Source organism: Gossypium hirsutum, chromosome D05 (genome assembly GCF_007990345.1).
Source record: "Gossypium hirsutum isolate 1008001.06 chromosome D05, Gossypium_hirsutum_v2.1, whole genome shotgun sequence".
Taxonomy (NCBI): domain Eukaryota; kingdom Viridiplantae; phylum Streptophyta; class Magnoliopsida; order Malvales; family Malvaceae; genus Gossypium; species Gossypium hirsutum.
Window position 1 is genome coordinate 66,315,700 of NC_053441.1, and position 21,230 is coordinate 66,336,929.

The window sequence follows — 21,230 nt, forward strand, 5'->3', positions numbered from 1 at the left end:
TCTATTTTGAATTCTTTATAATTTTATCCTTATTTGGCCTCGGGTTAGTATTTGAGCTTTTGTAAGTTCATATTAGATCCGTAAATGATTGTATATTGTGTTAAATGCATGTTTTAGTTGAATTTAATCATCAAATAATATAAAATGAATGTAAATGATCATAGATGCTCCAAACCCGGTGATTAGGTAAGGTGTGGGGTGTTTAATATAAATTATTGAAAAATAAAAAAAATATTATCATTTGATAAGGAAAGGGGCTAAATGTGTGATTAATTAAGGTTTTATATGGTAATTTTTTCCATTACTAATTAAAGGTTAGTGGATGAGTTTTTTTTAACCGTTGATAATCACGTCATTAGGATAAACTCACTCCATCATCGTTGGATCTAAGTTGGTAGAGGAAATTTCTAGATATTTTCCCTAATTTGTGTGGAGCGCGAGGTATTATTTTTTTAATTTTCAAACCAATGTATGTGGGAGAGAGAAAGAAACATTGTAGTAGCTTTTAACATTGGAGGAATTGTGATCAAAATTGAAATTAGATTTAAAGATAAACTATGGGCTATTGGATTATAGATTTAATGGTAAGAAGAGATCTCGACTGTTGTCTTTTGAGTGGGAATGTATGAATTTCCACTATTGATTAATTGAGAGAGATAAAGGAGTATTTTGGCTAACTTTCACTCGTGCTTTCAATTGTAAAAGACTTGGGAAGAAACCTCATTGCATTGTTGTAAGTCACTCCTTCTCAATTCTTATGATTAAATTATTATTTTGAATAAGAATATTGATCATGCCTTATTAGATTTCATTGCCTATTCAAGGATGATTTAAATTATAAGAGAAGGTGAATGTAAGTTGGAGCTTTAAGGGTTAGATGAATAAGTGGAAGAGAGGTGATATACTAGTTCATTCTTTTGCATTCGTGGTTCAATTGAAGCATCTAAATTAGTTTTAACGGTAATATGTTTAATTTAGCTTTGAGATTGTGGCATGTATATAGAGTTAAGGTGTTAAGGAAATGGTCACTTTCTTGTTCATATGATACTTTTGATGTTTGTGGCAAGTGTTGAATTGTATGTTAAATGGTATGTAACAAATGTGTAAGGTTTAGCTATGGTTGATGTTGTTTAATTGACGACCTTAATAAATTTGGATATGTCATCTAGGTATGCCAAGGACTGCATATAAAAGAAATGGTAAATTGAATAGGTAGTTGGATTGAATATTTCTTGTTTTTCACTATATACATATGATGCCATTGAATGGCTTTATATTTGAATGTTTTATTGACATTGTTTTAGGTTAAACATACATGTTTTGGTATGTTTTTTAACCAAGTGTAAATGGTATTTGGTGTATATATTGAAAAGTTTGGTTGGAGGTTATGTAATAGGTATCAAATGGTTCATATTTTCCAAAAACAGGGGCCACATTTCGATGACCAACCTTTCTTGTCACAACGTTGGCCAACAATAAGTGATGTCGCAACGTAGGGTGGCTTGAGGTCATGACGTAACATACTATTTGGCGACGTCACGCCGTGGAAGAGGTGACGTCATGACATTAGCTTTGAACTTTTAAAACTTTACAGTCTGGTCATGTTTCGTGCTCAGGTTGGTAAAAGAGCTTTTGTAAGCTCGTATAAGACCCGAAAATAATTATTTATCATAATTTGAGTTTGATTAACACTTGATTGCATGTATAAATGTTTGTAAGTGCCTGATTGACTGTAGTTGCTCTGGCAACGAATGTAGCATTCCGTAGCTTGGACCCGACAATCAGGTCGGGCGAGGGGTGTTACATATTAAGGTTTTGAAGTCTTATGAATGTCATATTGTAAGTAGGCTTAGGCTTTATATTGTTGCTTGTGTTATGGTTGGCATGAGGGCATTATTGCATGGTTATAAAGATAGTTTATACACCAAAATGCTGTTTAGATTGTGAGTGTCTTGATATGTTAAATGGTCATAAAACCTTAGCTAAACAATATGTTTTTTAGTTGTTTTGGATTGAATAGTTTATATTATTGATGGTTTGATAGTGAGTTTCTTTTGAGTTTAGAAGTCTTGGGAAACTTGTTTAAGTGCCAGTTAAGGTTCTAAATAGTTTCCTTACCCTAAAAGAGACTTAAAAGAGTTTTTATTAAGACCCACTACATCGTGGTACTGGTACCCACATGCTATCGAGTATCTATACCCTTAATAGATGTATTAATACTTTATGTCCATTTTAAAGTAAAAGAAGTTCACATAGATTTACTAGAATTGCCTTAAACAAAAAGTATTCATAGTTTAACTATAAGATTAGTGGAGATGCCTCTAGGCATCAAATATAGTACCTTTTGATTGGGATTATTGTCGGTCTGAGTTAGGAGTGTTACACTTTTATTAGTCATAGTGTTATAATCTATTTTAACTACATGCCTTAGAACCGCAATTACCGTCATTAAGTTAATTGTATAATACCTATAAGGTAATCCATGCAACCATACCCAAATAACATGTGAAGGATGAAGTTAGTTGTGAAGTCCTTACTCTTGATAAACTAGCCATAAACTTTCCGTCAAGATTCTGTTATAGTCTTGTTTCTTTATCAGTTAGTTGAACATCTCCTATTGGCTTCCAAAGAAGACAAATCCTCTCTAAAACCCTATAGTATGTCCAATAAGCTTGACAATCACTGAATTCTCCATACTTTTTTGTAGCATTAGACATCAATTTGTCTTTGAGCCATCTCCGTATCCCGTACTCAAGTTCAAATATCTCTTTTAACTCTTGAACTTTTTGATTATCTTATCTAAATCTATTAAAATAAGAGAGTCCGAGTGTCTAGTACTAAATGAGAGAAAAATATTCACTTCTGCCGTCTAATTCTTTACCATATATATCGCACACAAACTTCTTTTTATTAAAATGTTATACAGAAAATAATTAATTAATTAATTAAGAAATTTAGAAATTTACACATCATATATATATATTAATTTTCTGTTGCATACCTAAAAAAAACCACAAAAGAGGAGAAAAATATACACACACAACCACCACCATCACCGCTACCCGAAGGCACCTTCGTCTTCTACTCATGACTACATCGGACGGTGGAGGAGGCAGGTACATGGCCTACTCTCCCTCGCCTTCCGCTCCTCACTCTCCCCACCTCTCCGGCCTCCGCTCCGTCGCTGCCGCAGCCGCTTCCTCTGCTGCCCTCCACGATCAGGAGAAGTATGCTCTTTTTTTTTTTTTTTTTTTCTCTTTTTCGTCTCTTACGTTAATTTTAATCTAATACCTTGAGATCTTCGCTGTTTTATTCTACTCGTCCTTCGTTTTCAATTATACTCGACGATTTCTGTTATCTTTTTGTTCCTTGTAGTGACTGTAGTGATATTGGCTCTGATCTTCCTCTTTTTCTTATAAAGTATTTAGTTTGGTGTTAAATTTGTTCTCTTAGTTGGCTTCTGCTTGAATTTCCAAGATCTAGTGCTCGATCCATTCGTTTTTTTTTATCTGGTTATGCTTTTTGTTCTGTCTTTCTGATGATGCCATCGTAGTATTAACAGATCTCTTCAGATTTACAAGTTGGTGAATTCTAGTGGTTTGATGCTTTCCTTGTGTGGAGTGTGTTTTTTCAGGTTTAAGTTGTAATCTGGATGTAGTGGTATTAGATTGAAGCTAAATAACTGTGGATTGCTTGTAATTATCATTAATGACTGTTTCTGCAGCTATTGATAGTAGCCGGAGATGATTCTTTTGTTAATATGCGTTAATCAACGATTGGCTGACGGTCTTCATTTTCCTGTTTGCAGATATCTCTCAGAGTTATTGGCAGAGCGTCAGAAGCTTAGTCCATTTATGCCTGTGCTCCCTAATACCTATAGATTGTTGAACCAGGGTGAGTTACTTAACATAGCAATCTTCTTTCCAAAGGATCATGCAGAAGAATATCTCCTTTCCTCTTTGTTGTCTTTAAAATAACAATTGAAGTTCAATGTTAAGTGCCAAATACTAACTTAACAAGTAACTGATAAAATTTGCTAGTCAGGGATCAAGCCACTGACACTTTGTCACTGGTCTCCTGTCAAAATCTTCATAGCTAGAGCTAATACATTCACAAAACCTTGTGAACGAAATCATGCCTTGCGTAGATAGAACTGGAAATTACTAGGACTTGGTGGAATCATGATTGAGGCTGACTGCCTTCTTCTGATAGATAGTCCCCGACAGGAAATGTGCTTAAACTTTCAAAATTTTCTGGGTAGAACGATAATGATATAACAGAAACTATGGTTCTTAATTGGCCAATAAGATGTGTTACATGAACCTTGCGAGCTCCTCTATGTCACAAGTGGATAATAAGACATCTTAGGAAGTAACGGAAGCCAATTATAAAGAAGAAAGAAGACACTTCTAGTGCTGTACTCTTAAGAGAAAAGAGGAGATTAGAAACAAAGAGGAGGCAGAAAGGAGGTTTCTGAACCACAGTAACAGTGGTGATGAAAGGTGGATATGATGAAAAGAGTGCATAGAGAAAGCTAGTGATCCTACTGGTATTCATATTGGGAAGCAGCCCATGCTGGGTTTAAAGAAAATCAGTGATGTGTGAGGATGGTAAGGTTTTAGCCTTCCAAATGCAATAGGATATTAGATTTCTAAAAAGTTACTGAAATAACTGCTTTAATAGTCCATTGTAACATCAATGTATCATGGATCCTGAGGTTGAGAAATCTTGGCGGACTTGCCTGTAAGATTTAGTTCTTTTAGGTTTGTTGTGAGAGGTCTTAGGTGCCAACTTCTAGTCAGACGTGGGGGTTGTTTGTTTTCTCTTTCATCTGTTTGTTGTAGAAAATTGTCATATAACTGTGCTAAAATTTGGTGGCATTGCTTGCAATTAAGTAGTCTTTCTTTCTGTGCTTCTGGTGCTTTTCTTTTCTCCATTCACTTGTATGATTTCAGATTCTAACAGTTGATCTGGTTTCTCCATGGTTTTGCAAGTTAGTCAAATAATTCTTTTTAATTAATATAAGAATGTTCCTTATTGATTTATATATAAACCCAAAATAGAATTTCACTACCTCTTTTTATTTTGTTCCAGATTGCTTTCTACTGGAAGAGTAGCTTATTTTATGAAGGAAGTGTTGATATTTAACTGACTAAATTAACATTCCGTGTAGTCTCTCCATTTTGTGGTGACTGCTAACTGATTTCTTAACAACTAACTGGTACATCTTATTCTTGAAAATGACATTTTTGGAGCAGAAATTTTGCGTGTAACTACGCTGTTGGGGAATGCATCAGTTTTAGGTCAAAGTGGGCTTGAACAAGCTAGCCCCCTGGCTTCTGGAGGAATATTTTCAAATGGAGGAGCTGATATGAACGGATGGACTTCACGTTTTCAATCAGAAGTATGGATACTAACCATTAACATAACTCTTTACCATCTAATTTTACTGCTTTTAGAGGTATTGCTGACTTAATGTTTTACTACATTTCCTGCTAATCAAACCTTTGTTTGACTTGTAGCTTGCAATGTCGTTTCTCTTAGGCAGGCAGTCTGAAGCTAACATGAAGAAGTCCTCCAAATTAGTGTTAGCTTAGAAATTGATTCAGGCTGTTGCTCCTACTTATATAACTCATTGTTTCTCTGGCCTTTATCATTGCCAAGATAAATTTTGATATGCAGGGGATCACAGTATTTCCATTCAACTGAACTGTGTACTTTGCTGCTGACTTCAATAACTAAACAGTCATTTTAATTGCCTAAAGTTGTTTCCTTGATTTCAGTTACCTGCTTTTTTTAATGTGGAAATACAAGCTTTCCCATTGTTACATAGAAGCTGCCTAGATAGTCTCATCTGATCAGAAGAATTGATGGTTGATTGTGTTAGTAGGGGCCAGGTTCATCTGTGAAATTGCGTGTTACTGCTTTTAGGCTTGGTAGTCCATAGGTTTCTGTTTTACACTTTTGTGGACTATTTTTGGTAGAATTGTTCTTTTGATCTGTTCAAGGTACTTGTCTGAAATGTCCTTGAGGAATCCCTGGTGCTTGTCAAAAGAATGGGTTTTCCATTGATATTTTCACTTATCAGTTGCTTTGGCTTTTTTTTAACAAAACCCATTATATTATGGTGCAGATGTCATGTTTAGTACGGCCCTCTTCGGCACAAAACTGGGTGGGTTCTCAAGGTAGCTCTTCTGGTCTTATTGTTAAGAGAACGATCAGAGTGGATATTCCTGTAGACAGCTATCCTAATGTATGAATGAACACCTGTCCTAAAACTGCTTTTAGGAATTATTCTTTTTTCAGCATCTAAAATAAGTTAATGTTGCAGTATAATTTTGTTGGCCGCCTCCTTGGTCCTAGGGGAAACTCTCTCAAGCGTGTGGAGGCAAATACAGAGTGCCGTGTCCTGATAAGAGGGAGGGGCAGTATTAAGGATCCAACTAGGGTAACTATCATTCTCTTTGTATCTTTCTTAGTAGTTACTTGCTCATTAAGCAAGTCTGAAAGTGAAACCCATGAAACATGTAGCTGCTACACATTGTTGCAGCTCCAAAGATGGATGGATAAACTTCAATGAATTATGTCTTGATTTAGTTCTAAAGGAGTGTATATATTATGATATTGAATTTCTTTATTGGGAGAATGTGAAATTCTCCGTCTCTTTATATGGATATAAATGTAGTAATGTTGTTTTTTTTTTTTTTTTAAAATTGGTAAGGAGGAAATAATGAGAGGAAAACCTGGGTATGAACATCTAAATGAACCTCTTCATATCCTAGTTGAGGCTGAATTACCAGTTGAAATAGTTGATGCTCGCCTAATGCAAGCCCGAGAGATACTAGAAGATTTGCTCAAGCCTGTGGTAAGTGCGAACTTGTTTTGCTTGTTATTATGTTGAGTGGTAACTTGAAAATAATTGTCTTCCCTTTTATTTTGAAAAATAGGATGAATCTCAAGATTTCTACAAGAAACAACAGCTGCGAGAGCTAGCAATGCTGAATGGTACGCTTCGTGAGGAAGGTTCCCCCATGTCTGGTTCGGTATCCCCCTTCCAGAACAACAGCCTTGGGATGAAGCGAGCGAAGACAAGGGGGTAAAGGATATGGGAAGGCCTGTGTGTTAGTGTCATGCCATAAGCCACAGACAGTGCAGGTGAGGTGAATGCCCCCAACTGCGGTCGGGGCACTTGAACATTTTGTGTGGCAGTTGAATTGAGTTGGGTTATGAAGTGTGTTTAAGTTAATGTTTGGGAAATTGGGAGGTTAAATTACTACAGAATGAGGAATGGATGAGTGTGGAGTTTTGCAGTTCTGCTAAAAACTGTTGGCTGTGTTATTAGGTCGTATAGCGCTAGTAATAGTATAGTATGGTATATGCAAGGAAGTTAAAATTGTATTGGGCTTGTATTTTTTTTGTTTTGTATTATTAATAGAAAAAGTAATTGCATTTGTTAATGGAAATTTAATGAATGAATTAGGGCTTAATGGGGCTTTGGTTTGATAAAATATTAGAAATAAATAAAATGTTGGATCATTTTGAATCAAATATTAATATCTTTAAAACCCAAGTGATGTATATCATTTAGAATAAATGAAAGATTGGTTCAAAATCTATTTTATTATTATTGTTGCAAAGGTGAGGGAAATATATATATATCAAAAAGAAATGAACAAACACTGGATTGGACTTGAAACTAGTATTGTGATAAAATTTGATTGAGAGTGGCTTCTGCTTGCTGTTGTCGTTTTTAGCGGTGTTCATCGTTGTCTCTGACCTCCTCAATTCCAACCCAAGTTGTAAATGCAAAGAGAAATTCCTTGAAACTCACGGATCCATTTTTATCCCAGTCCATCTCTTCTGCAACATCCCAACAATCAATCACTATTAACCAACAACCTATGCATGTATGCATGTATTAAAACTTAGAAAGCACATGACATTGACATGAACCATCTGTGTCTGTCAGCTAAGTTATTTAATGAATCTTGGATGCTGAGCAACAGCGACTGCAATCCACAATCTAAGCTGACACAACTTCCTCGTCGCCTTCTAAACAATAATATTATGCATTTTTTCTGCACAATTTGTCTACTTTAAGTGAAGTAAACACCATATTATGCACATGTTTACATGTGATATTGGGAACCCTTTTCTTTTTTTGTATATTACTATATTTTTACCGTATGTGTAAAATTTGTGTCGATAATGTACCAAAGAATTTGTATATATATAGAGAGCGAGCTGACCAAATCTTTTGGTGGCTATTGGTCCAGAGGAACGCTCCCCAGATTCATTGATAGCTTGAACCATCTCAGTCTTGCTAACATAGCCATCCTTGTTCTTATCCAACAGCACAAATGCATCCACCAATGTTTCAAACGTGGCCTCCAAGTTTGGTACCCCCATTCTCGATTTCTTACTTCATTGTCATGGAATACAACATTTATAATTAAAAGGTGTGAATATGGATCTCATTAATTCCTATAAAAGTATTATAGAGATCTTTGTACTAAGAGTTAGATTGCATTTTATTTTTTTTATTTAATAAATGAGTAAATTAGTCTTTGTATGATAAATTAAAGTGTAAATTGTTAAAAAATGATGTAGTTGACAAGTTTTATGTGTATCTCGTTTTGATGTATAGTGACTGATTTTAACAATAGAAATGAATTAAATTTTTAACAGAAAAACTAGTTTACTCTTTGATCTAACACACATGATTAGTTTATCTTTGATCTAACATTCATGATTAATTTACCTTATCCTAAAGTAGAAGGAACAAAATACAATCTACTCATACATCCATTAAAAATATAAAACCCTCTCAAACACAAACAAGGCAAGGCAAGGCATGTATCTCAATTCTCCTACACAAACAAGAAATGAAAGAGAAAATCTCAAAAGTGTTAAAAAGGATACGGCTTCGAATTCAGTAGCATTGTCCTTGAGAAGATAGACAAGGCAAAGAAGGACTATGAACTCATTGAATTTGATTCCCATATCCTCATTCATATCACATGCCTTAAACAAATCCTCTATCTCCTCCTCTGTGAAACAAACTTGAAGCTTGTGCAAACACTTTTTCAACTCTTCATGATCAATGGCACCATTTGAGTCCTCATCTACAAAACATGTTTCTTCTTAAAGTTTTATTTATATATGATGATGAACAAAAAAGAAAAAAGGGTGTATATGGCATAAATAAACAATCAATTCAACAAATACTAGTTGCTTACTTACCAAACTGCTCAAAAATAGCTTTGCACTTCCTTAAGGTGTGATCAATTTTAGGGAATTTTAAGATGATGCTGTTGAAGGACTTGATAGTAGTTCCTTTAGAAGCCCTTTGCTGCATAGCTTCAACCATTTTAGCTTCTAGTTTTGTTTCAGGTGATTCAGACTTTCCCACTACACCTCCCATTTTCCTAGCCTGCCCATACAAGTTGAAAAAGCTATTAAAAGGAGATCAAAGATGAGATGTATGATGAACTATCAGCAATCAAATAAGGATGGTTGACTTTTCATCTCAAAAGAAAAGAAGCAGCAGAAGCATGAACATGAAATCAAAAGGGTAAATTAAGCATGATTGTTTAAGACATTTATTGTAGGTACCTCCTAAAACACAAGAGCAAAGAAAGGGTGAATTGAATTAATTGGGGGGAAGAGAAAGAAAGGGTTGGTTTTGGAGTGTAGGTTGAGTGGTGGTATATATTTAGAATAAGCAAATATTATAAGCGCGTAGGGAGGAATATGTGTTGAAGGTGCGGACGCCTGGCCTGGCTTGGGCTGGCAAATGTCGTTATCATCATCTCCTGAGTGCCGCCTGTTGTGTGTTTAATGGTAGGACACTAACTACAGAATCTGCGCTGACTATTCTCATTTAACAACAAACAAAATATCATCACTTTGTCATTGTTAGATGAACCAACTCAAGTTATTTTTATAAAATTACCTTTTTATTGTAGGGGAGCTAGATTATATTTTCTCTTTTCAACTAAAATATAGATAAATTAATCCTTACGATTAAAGAATAAATGAATTATTCTGTTAAAAATTTCATTTATGTTTACAGTTAAAAATTGGTTTTTGTACGTAAGCATAAGGTATACATAACATGTCATGTGTAACTGTCTGGTTATTTTGTCAGTCACGTCAATTTTTAACGCGGCCGACAAAATATATATATTCCTCTGTACGTGTTTTTTAACAGTAAAAATTGATGAAAATTTTAAAGATTGTCATTTTTTAACATAATCTTGAGAAGAGTACAAAAACTTATGTCATATTTTAACATAATCTAATCTCCAAGATAAAATAATAACTAAATAAAATTGTACCAAAAAAAAAAATCCTATGAAGCATGTGTATTTGGAGTTAGATTACATTTTGATTCCTCTACTAAAAAATAGATAAATTAGTCTCTGTATATTAGATCAAAAAGAAAATCGGTCCTTTTATTAAAAATTTTATTAATTTCTATTGCTTACATGTTGATACTTCCTTCCCCGCCTATCACCCTGGATTAGTGGATTTAGATACCTCGTCCAATCCAGATTTTGAGTCAGTCTGTATCCATCCTCTCCTTGCCCAACAATTAGTTTCCAACCTTTTGATGAGTCAATTCTGGAACTCGATTTCGAATCCATCCTCCCCTTTTACAGGCGGACCACCTTACTCCACTAAAGAACTTCTAATTTGGGAGCTCCAGTTCCCCCACAGCTATTTCACAAAAAAGATTTAACTGTTTTGAGTAGAATTAGATCCTTGTACATTTAAAATCGAGTCTTATATATCAGCATGAGTTACACGTGATATGCCAAATATTATTGTTTGGCTATTTTATCTGTCATACTAGTTTTTAACAGTATAAAGGGATAAAAATTTTAATATAAATGACTAATTTGATCTTTGATATAATATAGAGGTCTAATTTGTTTAATTTTTAAATAGAAAGGCAAAATGTAACCTAACTTTTAATACAAGAGTCAATTTTACCAAAAAGAAGGCGGTGGGGGCAGGCAAAGCAAATCAGAGAGAAAAGCAGAGAATCACCGCCATAAGAAAACAAACCCCAATTTTTTTTTTCTTTCGCTCCATAAGAATAACCTAATAATCGACTCTGTTCTTTCTCAATTCTCATCTCCAAGGTAACTCTTTTGTCTTTTAATTTTTTTCCATAATTTTGTCTTTTGTCTTTTATAAGAGTTGAAGCGAATGTTTTGGAATGTGTTGTTTTTGTTGCTGAAATTTCTTGCCGTTCTTTTATGTGCCTTTGCTTTTGTTACACAAAACGTATTTCCATACCTACAACTTATGCTGATTGTGGTTTGTCTTGCACTTAATTTGTTGTATTAACTTTCAACTCTAGAAGTAGGTGATTCTTGTGGATTCTTTTTTTACCTGATCGTCTGAAGTGTCCTCTGTGAAGGTTTCTTTTCGAACAAAGGTTTCCATCCTAACATTAACAGCAATGGAAGCATCTGTCTTGACATTCTCAAGGAGCAGTGGAGTCCTGCCCTCACCATATCCAAGGTGACGACACACGCCATTCATCAACATTATTCCAATTCTATGAGCTCTTTAAGGATTGTTGTGGTGTAAAAGATTTTAATTAGCTGCAACTTTGTGTTTTATAGGTGCTTCTGTCAATATGCTCACTGCTTACAGATCCAAACCCTGATGATCCTCTGTTGATCCCTTATTAGTAAATAATAGAAATAACCTTGGCTGGATATTACAACATATTTGATAAGTTTTTTGTTGTTTTTTTTAAAAAACAAAACTGAATGAGTCTCCTAATAGCTGTTTATATATATAAACTAGGAATACGCTAGTTGATTTTAAAATAATTATGAATTTATTTTATATTTAAAATTAATATTTTCACTATTATATTTATATTTTATTATACATGAATTGATGATACATTTTATTAATGTATTTATTAATGTTGGAAACTGTTCCATTGGAAATAATGTGTTCAAATTTATGTTAAAATTTAAATTTGAATCATAGTAATAATTTTATAATATTCTCATAATATAGTATACTAAATAAAATAGACAAATAGAATAAATTAAAATATAATTAGAGTTCATGTTGAAATTTGGTTTTTCTTATTCATATATTAATAAAATAATAAAATACATGTATTTATATTTATATATTTTATAATTAAATTTAAATAAAATATTTTTTTACTAAATTGAATTTGAGTTGGGGTTACTTGAGATAAAAAAAACCTTTTTGCCCAAGTCATGTTGAACTTAGTGTCGTGGGTTGTGGATTGAAGCCCCCGATGAATGCATATAGAGTGTTCCATGGAAGTTAATTGATTAAATGATGGTTATTTAACTCATTTGAATTGATTCAATTCGTGAAATATATGGAGAAGTCCATCGACTAGGAGCCTTGATGGCTTAATTAAATTTTTCAGTAAAAAATAATTATCATGGTGAATATTGTACGTCCTAAGGAATAAAATTGTATAGAGTTTAAATCTTTTAGGACTCTCATATTATAGATAAGCTTTAATATTGACTGTTGATGTAATTTAATTGTATCGTTGGATTAGGGGAGCTCAACTATAAATAGATGTGTTTTCCGTTATTTGTAATCATCCCAACGTTATTAAATATATTTGAGAACATTTACTTGAACACTTGGTATGCTTAGTTTTATTGTGGCTTTTTTGATCTATTTGAGTTCCTTTGTTTTTAGAGTTTGCTTCTACATTATTTCGATGTCTTAGAGATTTTTTTTTGTGAATTGTTATTTTCGAGAGTAAGGTTAACTTAGACAGAATTGAAGTAAAGATCGCTTAAGGTTGCACGGGTTATTAGACTTATGTTCTAGCCTTGTGATAGTTGGTATTTGTGCCACTATTTGAAGGCATCAATTGAGATAACGAAAGGAGTAGACGAGCCATTTGAGCCTACGAAGACCCATGGTGGGGGCAAGAAAGTTAGAAAATCAAGGGATATGTTATCAACTTTAAACAACAGGATTGCCAAACTCGAGGGCTTTATGGGTGATGTGAGAGAAACCTTTGAGGAAGTTGAGGGATGCACCATAGAGAAGGAATCGAGGCAAGATCAGCTCAAGGGGCAAGTGACAGAGGTTCTTAGTGCGAATGTGATTGCTATGCTAGTGGTCCTTAATACTATTGTGGATAATACAACTGTGGGTAAGCTAACCGAGAAGGATGACAATAGTGTGAGAGATGAAGAAGGACAAGTTAAAAACGAAAATAGTGAAAATTGGAAACAAAATAATTGAAAGTGGAAGCCCAACAATAAATTGATGGAGCCAGTGGAGTGCTTCTTGTGTTTTGGTCCGCATAGGGTGCGAGATTGCCTATAATGATCCAAGTTATCTGCAATCAGTAAAGAAGAAGAAATAGAGCCTATTGAGGATGGTATTAAGGCTTGGATTAATGATATTCAAATATGCAAAAGCAAAGAGAGATCACAAGTAGAAAGGGTTGATGTTTGTGCACATCAACATCGTAGATCGAAGGATGAGTGCTCTTGTTGATATGGGGGCATTTGATTTGTTTATGTTGAAAAGAGCTGCAAGTAAACTTGGTCTCTCAGTTAGCAAATTGACTAAGAAGCTTAAGACTGTTAATTCCAAAGAGGTCTCAACTATGTAAGTAGCACAATGAGTTGAGCTACAAATCGCTTAGTGGAAAGACAAGAAAGATTTTGAGGTAATTAATTTAGATGATTATGACTTCGTTCTTGTCTTAAATTTCCTTGACATAATAAATGCACTATTGGTTCCTTTTGCGGATTGCATATGTATCTTGGATACTCATAAACGACAATGCGTTGTGCCTGTGAGTTGTGATGAGAAAGGTGGAACCAAAATATTCTCAACAATCTAGCAAGCTAAGAATGTTCATTGTGGTAAGAACATTAAATTAGTTAATCAGAGTGCTAAGTAGATTGATAACTTCGAAATTTTACAATATTTTTCTGACTAATAATTCATGCAAATTCCAAGTTTTTGTTACTAGATTTTGTAATTTTATTACAGAATGCCTTAGTTGGACAAAATTGAAAACACATCTTTATATTTAGTTATTTATATGCTAAACTTATACAATTTTTTCAATTTTAAACAATTCCGTGCATTAGAAGAAATGGCGGTCTTGAAGGTCACCTTCTGGAGCTCAAATGCTATAGTATCCCTGGAGCACTCATCATGCAAAGAGGGGCTGATTATTAATCAGCTTTGGACGCCCCGATTAAATTAATTTTTCGGTCATGTGACATACTTGACCCAACTTAGAAATTAGGTAGAACAATTGGACAGTCTGTTAATGTGAAAAGAGCTCGAATTGCCCATTAAGAGAGAGAAACCCGATTGTCCATCAAGGTGCCCAAATAAGCTATTCAAAGCTGATTTAAAATATTTAAAAACAACCATAAAACTCTCTCCATTTTCCATCCAACCCATCTCCCCTTTTCAAGCTTCCTTCTCTCATGAATTATGCATGAATCGGTTAAAAGTCTTCCACCCACTCTCCTTGAAGTAAAGGCTGACCATTGAGAGGAGAAATTCAAGTACTTAAATTTTCTAAAAATAGCCCCTCTCTTCATGTATCCCTAGCGGATCATTCATTTCAATTATTCATTCACTCATCTTCTCTTCTCCTATCTTCCATTTTCTACTTCCCATTTGAGAGAAAAGCATAGAAAGTTGAGGGAAGCAATTCATAGACGTGCTGAGTAACACAATTTTGGTATTCCTAAAGAAAATGTGCAAGGAAGCAAAGCAAAAAAAAAATAAAATAAAGAAGGGAGCACGAGCTGTAACACCCCTAACCCGTATCCGTCGCCGAATTAGGGTTACGAGGCATTACCGAACAAATTCAACATTTTTTTAAAACCAAACTGATCACAACGTAAAAATTTAATTACTTTCGCATAGCTATTATAATTTACAATCAAAATGTAATTAACATCGTACTCAAACCTATACATGCCATAAGATTGAGTTCAAATATTTAACAAAATACCAAAAGAAGTCGATAGTGTGATGGACTATGCTGATGATCCCCGAGCTCGTAACGCGTCTCCAAAATCTATAAAAGCAAATGGACGAAAACAAACAAAGTAAGCTTTTATAGCTTAGTAAGTCTACAACATAACTAAATGTATATAAATATATAAATAAAGTTACTTTTTAATCTATTTCACTGAGATTTCAATTAACACGAATAACTAATATTTATATATTATTGTACTCAGCCCATTTCATTTATAGACAGATATGCATACCTGTCGAAAGCGATCAATTGAATATATATTTTTATACCAAACACATTACAACGAATGTATACAACAGAGCATATATATATATTATACACATATCATAACCGAATGTGTATGAATACTCATTTTAAACTTTAAACCAATACAAATCTAATACATATGAACGAATGCATTCATTTTCATCAAATACTTATAAACCAAGGTATATATATATATCTCGAATGCATATATAGTTACTAATCAAATATGTGTACCGAATATTTAAAAGTATATATTTATCAAATGCATAATCCCAGAGCATATATATATTTCTCAATTGTATACGCTGGATATATATATAATCATCAAACGCACTTAGCCAAATATATATATATATAAATATACTTATCAATTAAATATATCCAAAATCATATAATTGTACACCTAATCACATACTCAAAACAGATTCACCGACATTTAGCCTGCTAGGCTCTAAGCCTGATTCAGTACACCGGCACTTAGCCTGCTAGACATATAGTCTGAGATATTTCACCGGCATTAAGCCTGCTAGACATATAGTCTGAAGTGTTTCACCGGCAATAAGCCTGCTAAGCGCTATGCTTGAAAATCTCAATTTTCCCATATACAGAATAATTTCCTCAAATACTTATTAACAGCAAACACACATTCATTGTAGTCCATATTCAATCACAAAAGAGTTTGCGAATCATACATTCGATTCAATTCAAGAATCTGTACACAAATATACATTTAGATATATTCGAACTCCCAAGTACGTTTTTAACATTTATACCTTAAAATATAATCAAGACTTATTCATATATATATATAGATGTGCCAACTCCATATACTTACTTATTCGAAATTATCTGTACAATTACAACATACATACTTTTAATCAAACCCAAATGTTTTTACATACATCTATATGTTCGAAACTTATGTATACATATGTACTATACATATCTTTAATTTAAGCAAGAATTTATACATGTATTTACTTACATATATTTGAATCTTAAGTGCACATATATATAACTCTCATACAACCAACCAAATTCAAGAATATGTATACATATAGATACATATATAATTATTTGAATTTATATGTATATAACTTTATACTATTCATACTTTAAATTAGTTCAAAAATTTATATAAGCATATACCTATATATTTGAACGTTGTATATACATATTTATACCATTTATAATTTGAATTTATTCAATTAAATTACTTTTAATTATAGCTCAACAACAACATAATAGATATTCATGCATATATATATTGATTTAATAACATTAAATAGCTAATAGACTTACCTCGGATATCCGCAGACACGATCGACTATTCGATTACTTTCGACTTTCCCCGATCTAATTCTGTTTTCTTCAGTTCGCGATCTAAACATATTCAATTTTAACCCTTTTATTCATCAAATCATTCAATTTTATCCAAAAACACATAAATGGGAAAATTACCATTTTGCCCCAGACATTTTACACTTTTTGCAATTTAGTCCCTATTGCGTAAAACACAAATTACACAAAGTCTCACAACACCATAGTTAGGCCGAATCTTCCTTGTATTCATACAAGTCCATGCATTTCATTTATTTCACACTTTAGTCCCCCAAAATTTAATTTCACAATTTAGCCCTATTTACTCAATTTCACTAAAAATTCCAATACAAAATATATTAATCTAACAAATATATTTCATATTTCACCTACTAACATCATAAAACTCAAGCATTCATCAATAGCACATTTCAAAATCATCCACAATTCACAAAATTAAAATATGGGTTTTGAAGAACACGAAGCAACAATCTCAAAAATGTAAAAATTATCAAAAACCGAAGTAAAACATACCTTGAAATAAGCTTGTTAATGACCGAATACCTCAAAGCTTTTAAACCCTATTTGTTTTTCTAAGTTTCGGCAAAGGAAGAATGAAAATAATGGCTTCAATTGATTTATTATATCATATGTTTATTTAATTATTAGTTTACTATATTAACCTTTAATACAAAATATATAAACTTTATAATATAAGGTCATTTTTGACCATTATCACCCACTAACTTTCATAGTGGACTAATTGCATAATAAAACCTCTAAATTATAAAGACAACAACAATTAGGTACTTTTATAATTAACCCCTAATTTTTCATTTTACGTGATTAAGCCCTTTTATCAAATCGGACACTTAGACGACGAAATTAAAACACGAAAATTTCACACAATCAAATGCACACAAAATAATCACACAAAATAATATTAATAATATTTTTCTAATTCGGATTTGTGGTCCCGAAACCACTATTCCGATTAGGGTCAAAACCGGGTTGTTACACGAGCAGAAAGACATTGGATTTGTCTTCTTGTTCTTCCTCTTTTACTTTTATTTTGTTTTTGCCTTGATGAATATGCTTGTCAAATATTTTTTATGTTTTCAACTCAATCATAATGGCTTAATTTTATTGTTGTTAGATTGATTATGTTCTTTATATTAGATTTGTTAAAATGTTGTTGATGATGTTATGTGTCTTGATTGTTCATTTAGTTATATAAAATCATGACATGTTATTTGTGCATTATAAATGTGTGGGTGCAATTGAATTAATTATTTAATTAGAGCCAGATTGTAATTAATTGGTACAATATCTTATTGGTGCATGGTTGATCTCATTTTATGAATAATTAGGTCAATTTAGTAATAATATCGAAAGAACTTTATTACCTTGCATAACCTAAAGTTCATGTGATTAAACTATTTCAGCATAAAAATATTCTGTTACCTGATTTGTTATGAATGACTACTTATAAAAATTACTAAGTTGATTTAACATAGACTTGTGTTAGAGAAATTTAATAATTTAATAAGTATGATTTCATCGGTTAATAAATAGCCAAGTTGCCACGGATTTTTTCGTAACATCATTACTAGGTTTTAACAATTCACAGTTAAAGTAGGTAATTAATCTAACACATTTACGTCACTGTAAATTTTTTTCTATGTTTTTTTAATTTAATTTTACGTAGGTAATTTTTATTTAATCAAATTAGTTAGTTTAACTCACCCTTGATTATTTCATAACATTTGCCTATATAGTCTCTATGGAGACGATACTCTATAACTACTACTTTATTACTTGTCAACGATTGTGTACACTTGCACATCACTTGAATATTCATGAGACAAAGACCCCTTTGGAAATGTTAAAGGTGCGACAAAGCAATGCTAAAGATACAAAACTTTGGCAAATACTTTCTCGTTTAGTTGATAACTTTATAGCTTATAAACCATCAATTCTCGATCTATTACCGTTTCAATTAAGTCACAGTACTTGATATTATCAGATGAAACGTTTTCCAATTTAAAATATCAGTATGTACCGAAGGATGAGAACTACTTAGATTCTATAATTCGAAAGTTATACCCAGTTTATTTAGATATGGCGAATACTCATTTAACACATGAATTTTCATTGTTGTTTACAAACATCTTCTTCTATCTTGTACAAGTACTTACAGATCCATTTCTCCCAGTCAACTTTAACTTTCCTTATCTGATCAAAATCATACTGTACTTACCATATTGCAGATCATCATTTATTCCATACTTGTGGAATGAAGCACTAAAGGGATTCAAACAGATTATTCTCTCAGGCTATACTAAGAATACTCTTTAGATGCAAAGATACAATTTATAGAATATGTCATAATGCCTTCATTTAGAAAACGCCACACAAGCAATCATATAGAGTACGCCACAAAGGCAATCAATTCAGAGTACGCCATGGACTTTTCCTTTAGAATTTCATATCAGAATTCGTGTTTACTATCTCGACGAACTTTATCAATACCACCGTAGTGGCTCGACCCACTTTACAAACTCCTCAAGCACAGATACATCCTAAACCCCACATTTCATGTTATTCATCATACATCCAATAAAACTCATAGTCAAACAAACTAACTTATCTCTTATCCTAATCATAATTTCAATACACAATTCTTGGCATATTTAAACTCATTAGATCTCATATCCAATAAATATACCAACATCAACAATCATTCATGTACTGAATCAATTTTAGAATAATGCCATTCCTATAGTCGTATAAGTATCATATTCATACTATACTATCCATGATTCTATTTCATATTTTGACCACTCACGTGTAGATGTACTTCAGTATGAACTGTACACATGCAAGAGTTAGAGTAGAAACTCACTTGACATTCACCTCCAGAAGCTTAAACTCCAAATCTCAACATCCTTCATAAAACAACAACGACCACCACATTGCTTACAAAACATAAAAACACCATTAAAACTTATTCATATACCTCTTATCATTGTTTCAAGCACTGATAATTACTATGCAAAATCTTAAAATTATATCTTATTGTTCGTTCGCTTATTATAGATTTGCTCTTTTAGAATTTAACATGCAGAATGGTAATACTTACCTAGGGTTGAAGTAACCACTAATTAAATCCAGATTTTGAGCTTTCAATTTACGGAGGAAGAATTACCGTTGAATCATAGTAGAGGAACCAGATAATATCATATTCAAAAAGAAGGAAAACTTCTCTCAATAACTTTTCCACATGCATCTCTAGCCTTAACTCACTTACTGAAATTCGACAAGTGTCATCAGAGTTTATCCCACCTACAGATTCTGAGAGAAACAAAAATGAAAATCCATTATAATAAATATCAGACCAATTTATCCAATTGATCCTCAACCAAAATCAGTTAAAAATTACCCTTTTATTTTCTAAATTCTCCCTTTTTATATATTTAGGTATTCCAAAATAGATCTCTAGACGATTTCTATATGCTTAATCTATATGCCAGAAGAGACAATTGGGCGGATAATGCTTTATCGAACATATGATTTTATGACTACCTATCAAAATTAGGCTGTTATAACTCTCCTCCCCTTAAAAAATTGTCCTCGAAATTATAGCATTGAATTATTTCAAATTTGTAAATGAAACTATTTGTTCGTGCCAAACATGTGACACCAAATAGGCGAATCCACATACTTATCAAAATTTTTCCTTTCATTAACACACACTTTGAAAATCTTATTAAGAAAATGTTATCAATCTGTTCCTTTGGACAAAATCAAAAATTTTTCCTTTCATTAACACACACTTTGAAAATCTTATTAAGAAAATGTTATCAATCTGTTCCTTTGGACAAAATCAAAAATTTGACGGTTACTTATTTAAATTCGAACGTTACACCTTTACCATTTGATAGATGTCCACTTTGCATTGGAGGACCTGATCAATTTTTTCACAGAATAAACTTCTTTCACAAGCTTACTTCTATAAAACAGAGACTCAAACATTTTTATCAACACTTTTGCTAAATCTTTCAAATCCCTAAATTCTTTTCTGCTCAATCTTTTTATCTTCATCATTTCTCAATCTCAGATTTTTTAAAGGTAATTTTTTCTTTTCTTCACTTTCTTTCTTTTTCCTATTTACATTTAGAGATGTTTAGAACAACCACTCGGGGTAGAGGCCAAAGCCAAGATAATCAAAATACCTCTCTCAAAAATCCCTTCTCCTTCGGACCTCAAGGTCCTGATGGTACACCTCCACGCTTATCAACTCCTTCATATGAGTGTAATACCACTTAAGAGGAAATACATAAAGATTTAAGAGCTCGGGGCATTCGGTACTCGAATTTTGCCTATGATATCAGATGACCACCAATGTGTCATTTGAGTGACAATGTCTAAGGTTTCATCATTCTACTGGTTTTACTAGAACCTAGCTTCCACTCACCATTACATCCATTCTTTTGCTTTATTTTAACTGAGTATGGCACCGCACCAGGACTACTATCAGCCTTGTCCTGGTGGACTTTGATAGCCATGGGAGTTTTCTAGAAATTTTATCAATTGAAAATTACAA

The 21,230-nt window shown here is 32.8% G+C and overlaps 2 protein-coding genes and 1 long non-coding RNA gene across 3 annotated transcripts; 2 read left to right on the forward strand and 1 right to left on the reverse strand.

Annotated features, from left to right (window-relative positions):
* The first annotated feature begins 2,844 nt into the window (after positions 1-2,844).
* On the forward strand, positions 2,845-7,457 carry LOC107903397 (KH domain-containing protein At5g56140). Its single transcript, XM_016829422.2, has 7 exons — positions 2,845-3,227; positions 3,809-3,894; positions 5,259-5,404; positions 6,134-6,253; positions 6,332-6,448; positions 6,722-6,865; positions 6,948-7,457. The coding sequence occupies exons 1-7, from the start codon at positions 3,088-3,090 to the stop codon at positions 7,098-7,100; spliced, it is 906 nt and encodes a 301-aa protein (XP_016684911.2). The 5' UTR covers positions 2,845-3,087; the 3' UTR covers positions 7,101-7,457.
* Positions 7,458-7,601: 144 nt separating this feature from the next.
* LOC107903399 (probable calcium-binding protein CML21) lies at positions 7,602-9,770 on the reverse strand. Its single transcript, XM_016829423.2, has 5 exons — positions 9,616-9,770; positions 9,244-9,433; positions 8,923-9,125; positions 8,250-8,418; positions 7,602-7,860 (listed from the first exon to the last, which is right to left on the reverse strand). Exons 2-5 carry the CDS (start codon positions 9,422-9,424, stop codon positions 7,751-7,753), a joined length of 663 nt encoding a protein of 220 aa, XP_016684912.1. The 5' UTR covers positions 9,425-9,433; positions 9,616-9,770; the 3' UTR covers positions 7,602-7,750.
* A 1,224-nt stretch (positions 9,771-10,994) lies between these two features.
* On the forward strand, positions 10,995-12,722 carry LOC107903396 (uncharacterized). The gene is made up of 3 exons (XR_001685789.2): positions 10,995-11,150; positions 11,432-11,535; positions 11,640-12,722. It is a non-coding gene; the product is annotated as an uncharacterized lncRNA (long non-coding RNA).
* The last annotated feature ends 8,508 nt before the right edge of the window (positions 12,723-21,230 follow it).

Excerpts from the sequence above, each read along its gene's own strand:
- LOC107903397 (XM_016829422.2), top strand. The coding sequence starts at position 3,088 with ATGACTACATCGGACGGTGGAGGAGGCAGGTACATGGCCTACTCTCCC. Across the intron at positions 3,895-5,258 it reads CTATAGATTGTTGAACCAGG|AAATTTTGCGTGTAACTACG; the intron begins GTGAGTTACTTA and ends TTTTTGGAGCAG. Across the intron at positions 6,449-6,721 it reads GTATTAAGGATCCAACTAGG|GAGGAAATAATGAGAGGAAA; the intron begins GTAACTATCATT and ends AAAATTGGTAAG.
- LOC107903399 (XM_016829423.2), bottom strand. The coding sequence starts at position 9,424 with ATGGGAGGTGTAGTGGGAAAGTCTGAATCACCTGAAACAAAACTAGAA. Across the intron at positions 9,126-9,243 it reads AGCTATTTTTGAGCAGTTTG|ATGAGGACTCAAATGGTGCC; the intron begins GTAAGTAAGCAA and ends CATGTTTTGTAG. Across the intron at positions 7,861-8,249 it reads AATAGCCACCAAAAGATTTG|AAGAGATGGACTGGGATAAA; the intron begins GTCAGCTCGCTC and ends GGGATGTTGCAG.